The 5,298-nt window shown below is 41.7% G+C and overlaps 1 protein-coding gene across 3 annotated transcripts in view; it reads right to left on the bottom strand.

Annotated features, from left to right (window-relative positions):
* Positions 1-411: 411 nt before the first annotated feature.
* LOC101846133 (beta-1,2-xylosyltransferase RCN11) overlaps positions 412-5,298 on the bottom strand; it is a 60,656-nt gene continuing 55,769 nt past the window's right edge. For all 3 annotated transcript variants that reach the window (XM_005097790.2, XM_005097791.2, XM_005097792.2), the window contains exons 2-3: positions 2,415-2,607; positions 412-1,737 (exon numbers count right to left, since the gene is read on the bottom strand). In XM_005097790.2, the coding sequence (XP_005097847.1) occupies positions 438-1,737; positions 2,415-2,607 (1,493 nt within the window). In that variant the 3' untranslated portion in view covers positions 412-437. The remainder of the gene's footprint in view (positions 1,738-2,414; positions 2,608-5,298) is intronic.

Raw genomic sequence — 5,298 nt, 5'->3', positions numbered from 1 at the left:
GTGTGTCTGTCTGTCTTTCTGCGTGTCTGTGTGTCTGTGTGTCTGTGTGTCTTTCTGTCTGTCTATTTGCCTGTCTATTTGTGTTTCTGAAATGCATTTAATATGTAACACGCAATTATGGAGACAATCAGGAACATAGATAGCCCGATGCTGCTATAACCATCTAAAAAGAAAAGCACATAAAATCACTCTGGAGCTCATCATACTTCCTCCAACAAAGAATATTTCAATTCTTAACCCCCCCCCCCAAAAACAACAACAACACCAAAAACCAAACAAAAAACAACAAAAACAACAACAACAACAACAACAACAACAAACTATATACAAAATAACCAAACTGTAGTTGCACTTCTAGGATAGGCACTGTCGATCTACACACCCTCCAAACAACCCACATTCAAAGTCTTAAGTACTGCTCTGTATTCTCAGATGCGCTATCCCGTTCCGCATATTTTTGAATATATTTTTTTGACTTCTTCGTCCAGATCTAGGGGTGGAATATAGGTCCTGTGCTCTTTCTGTTCGTTTGAACTCTCCGTGTTGTGCCAGAGGGAGAATGGCAGCTGTCTCCATCGCGCCATGGCCTCGAAATGAAGAAGCGAGGATGGAGAATACTGAGGCTTCAGCTCTAGAACTCCACTCGTGGGTGGGAGGAATAATGTATGGGACAAACCAGCCCCATGCATGCCCACCAAGATGTCACACTTGGAGACCACCTCCAGCTGGTCCTTCATGGACATCAGGTCAAGCTGGAAGCCCTGGACGTTGGCTGTTCCTCCCAGAGTCTTCTGCGTCTGCTCAAGCATCTCTTCCTCGTTGGCAAACTTCCGGACGACGCTGCCTTGTTTATTACGAGGGTGGGCCACATAGTCGCGGCGCCAAATGAACAATACGTTGACTTTCTTGCAGTCCAGTTGGTGAGATGTGGAGACGTTGTGTTGCGTTAGAAAAAACTCTCGGAATTCTTCGAGGTATGGCACTGCTTTTCGGCTGTGCTCGTTTAAAGGACTGAAGTATCCCAGCATGCCCCAGCCTAAACTATGAAACAGAACGGGTTTGTTGAGATGACCCGCCCTAATTATCTTCCCGAAAAGTGTACTCCACACAGTATCCAGATGTCCTTTCGGATGAGTATCCACAAACAGAATATTCATCTTGGACGGACGGACCCCGAAAAGCAGCATGAGGACGAAGGCGTTGTAGAAATCAGTCATTGTGTGGTACAAGTTGACGTACTCGTAACGCTGAATGGCTAACGTGAAGTCTCTGATGGTGATGTCTGTTGGAGGGTTGTCGAAATAACATTCCAAACTATTGGCCCACTGCACTAGGTGGTCCTTATTTTTGAAATACATTTTCGGTTTACGTCTACACGGAATTTTAAAATATCCTGACGATAGATGGAAGTATTCGTCGGACTCTTTCTGATCCCACACCTCGTCCATCAGCTCGCCCCCTTTCCGTTTGCTGGTCCCAAGGGAGGGATCAATGACGGCGTTTCGGAAAGCAGCGAACATTCCAGAAAAAAGAGCGGCGTTGTCGTCAGCTAAACATTGCATGCTTTTGGCATACTCTTCAAATGGATCTTGGTTCAGAGTGATAGGAATGTTGAAGATATAGGAAGTGGTGCGATATCCACATAACGTTTTCTCGCTGATCTCTCCAGTGAAACGCCGCTCAGCCGCGTTGTCTACGATCAGCCGGTTTCTGTATTTTGTTTGTCCCGCTGTCAACCTAGAGGAGAGAGAGAGAGAGAGAGAGCAAACACAGTACACTGTGTATCAATGAAATAGGGAGAAAAGGGAAGAAAACAACCATAAACAGACAATTTCATAGAAATTAAAATAAAAAAACAGAGAAACAAACTGTAAAGGGGTGTTTGCCGAAATCGCTTCACTCTGCTACTGTTTATGTTGTTGTTGTTGTTGTTGTTGTTGTTGTTGAATGAAAGACGTTCTCGCTGTTGTTGTTACGGCATAGATTGCTGTTACAGCTGTCCTCGCTGTTATTGATGTTCTTTTCCAGAATGAGGGTCGATTTTTTTACGCCTGCCATTCGTGTTTCTAGTAGGCCTAAAAACTAAAACAAACCAAAACTAAATTAACCGAATTAACCAAACCAATCTAGACCAAAGGAAACCAAATTAAATCAAAACAAATCGAATCAAATTACCCAAACCAAACCAAACCAAACACAGACCTCAATCCAACCCAACCCAACTCAAACCCAACCCAGACTTCAACCCAACCCAACCTACCCCAACCTAACCCCAACCAAACCAAACCAAACCCAGACTTCAATGCCACCCAACATAACCCAACCCAACCCAAACCCAACCCAATCTAAACCAAATCAAACCGAACCCAGGCCTCAACACAACCCAACCTAACCCAACCCAACCCAAACCATACCTGGATGAGACTGCGTAATCACCAGCGTCCAGCAGACCTCTAATCTGTGCGGAGCCATCCCCTGCTGCCCTCCTGGGTGCTGTCCCCTGGAAAACTGTCACAAAGATGATGACGTTGATTGCAGCCACTCCCAAGACAACGCATTGACAGGAACGGAGTCTGCGCGGCAGGAAACAGGTGAAAGGTCGCCGACCTGGAGAGAGGAAAGGAGAAATAAAATTTAAATTTTAGTAATACGTTCATCTCGACAAAGGAAGTTTACTTCAGGGGTAGCTGACGAACATTTTTTGGGTGTATGTTTTTGTTTTTTGGGGGGTTTATTTTTGGTTGCTGTTGTTGTTGTTGTTGTTTTCGTTGTTGTTGTTGTTGTTGTTATTTTCTTTTTTGAGTCGGTGGAGGGGTGGGGGTTATAAGGCAATATGCAATCAGGCCAGATCAAGGGTAATGCTTAAGTCTGACACATTAACCCTTACAGTAAAATCGTTGGTGAGTGCCACTCACATAAAGACCTAGCAATCAATTTCACTTTGCATACCATCAAAGTATCAGTAATCAATTTCTCAGCCCTTCTAAGATCGAAGAGTTTTAAGGTTAGCCTGTGGTCTGGTGTGGTTTTCTCCTTCTTTCCAATCAAACATTTATCGTTTTTACCTCCTCCTCCTTTTTTGTATGTTACTCTGTAGTAACACCTCTAATCTTCGGCACTTATATGGCCTGATTGTTTTGCAAGAGCTGTAAAACTCTCACTTAAACTTAACTAAACTAATATCTAATATCGACGATACCAAACGTTCTTGTGCCATATGTTTTTCCCTAGCCTTTCCAGCAGTCGAGCGCTGCTTCTCGGGCCTTTATGTACAGAACAACATGTCTTTTGCGGTTCTGCCTGCCTAAGTTGTTTTGTTCCAAGCCAGTTTCTAATGTCTTGTTCCCATTTTTTTTAGGTATTCCCCTTCCTCCTCTAGCCTTTTACCTTTGCTTCCAGAATATTTTTCTTGAGTGAACCACGGCGGTTGATAATATGCCAAAATTGTTTAAATTCAGGTTTTGTAGGAGTGCTAGTGTTTCTAAACCAATTCTTCTAAGTTTGCTTCTTCATTCTAAAATAAAAATGCCTGTCTTCGCGATATTCTAAGAGTCTTTTTTATAAAATTTCATTTCGAAAGCTGCTAGATTATTTTTTTTATCTTGTTCATTGATAGCCCATGCTTCACATCCATACGTAGTACTTCTCATAACTTTAATTCTTGCATTTTTGCCTGGTCGTTCCCAGATAGGTGTTATCTTTTTGAGTTTTGATGCTGCAATTGCGCTTATTCTCTGGGTTTATTTTCCCATTTGCCCCATCCTTGCTCGAAGGTATTCAGAATACTATTTATACTTTCAGTTTCTTCCCCATCAGATTCCATTATAGCCTCTTCTTTGCACATGTACATGCCTATGATTTTGATCTTCTTTACATTTAGATGTATTCTTTTTTTATCCTGTGTTCTTTGACAGATTTTTATTAGATTCTCAACCCCACTTGGTGTGGTAGCAAAGAGTGCAGTATCATTCTCTTTCACAAATGAATTTCTTGCATTGCTGGTTCGTCATCTTCATCCTTTCTTGAGTCATTTTCTGACTCCCGTGTATGTGTGGCATGACGTGGTGGAATCAGGCGCTCGTCAATTTTTGGGCATATATATGGTTATTGGTATCATCTTAAAGCCTGTTAATATGCCTTGCTTTTGGCAAACAAAATCCATCTACATTGAAGAGAAATCGAGATATTTGCAATTGAAGGAGGTGAGGGTCATCTGGCGTCAGAGGTACAATTAGCGAGAAAATGGCATCCAAAGTTTGCTAACTTCCATAGCTGAAGAGACCTTGAAAGCTAAAAGTGTACATTTTTTAAACCTTTTATCAATGTTTTTCAGTAAAATCTTCTTTGATTTCAATATTTTGGCGAGCGCCTGATTTCACCACGATGCCTCAAATATGATGTAGTCTCACGATTTTCGTAATTGGAAACTATTCTGAGGCCAAGTGCAGTTCTCCATATATATTTTTGATAAAATCAACCAGTTATAGGAATAACTTAATTTCTTGTAGAGTTTGTCACATCATTTTCTGGCTTACACAATCAAATAATTTTGAATACTCAAAGATAAAACACGTGTGCAAATTGGCATACGTCCCAATACTTCTGAACGATCATGAGTAGGTTGAATAAGCGTATATGTATTGTTCCCCCTCGTCCCTCTGTTCCTTCTGAAGCCTGCCTGTGTCTTTCTTTCTCCTCTTGTTATATTAGTTTTTAAAAAAAATTACAGCGACCTTCACTAAGAATTTACTTCCTTGACTGATCAGCGACGTTGTGCTGTAGTTGGAATGTAGTTGCAGATCATATTTCTTTGACAACGGTAAGAAGAATGTCATCTTTCAGTTGCAGACCATGGTACGCTCTCCGATATCTTCGTGCATTGCCTGAGGTAAACATTTATTATTCCCTCTTCTCCAGTTGCTTTCATCGTTTTTTCACATGTATGCTATCCCGACCTGGACTTTTCTTCTCTTTGAGTGACTTGATAGATCATTCTAATTCTGATTTGAGTGGAGTGTTCCTCTTTGACACGTTCTGTCGTTTGTGAAGTTTTGTCATTTTTTATGGTTATGTGTACAGATGTTTGAGGAAAAGATGATGTGTGAGGGAAGAGTGTGTGTCTATATGGGTGTGCACATGTGCGTGCGCATTCGTGTGTGGGCATGTTTGTGTTTATGTTTGTGTGTATGTGTATGTGTGTGTGAGTGTGTGTGTGTATGTGTGTGTGTGTTTGTGTGTGTATGTTTGTGTGTGTGTGTGTGTGTGGCGTTATGAAACACCGAACCAAGGTGCCAGGAT

The sequence above is a fragment of the Aplysia californica genome, unplaced genomic scaffold (assembly GCF_000002075.1).
Source record: "Aplysia californica isolate F4 #8 unplaced genomic scaffold, AplCal3.0 scaffold00164, whole genome shotgun sequence".
Classification (NCBI taxonomy): Eukaryota; Metazoa; Mollusca; class Gastropoda; order Aplysiida; family Aplysiidae; genus Aplysia; species Aplysia californica.
The sequence above is the reverse complement of the archived record's forward strand: the minus strand, read 5'-3'. Positions and strand labels throughout refer to the sequence as shown.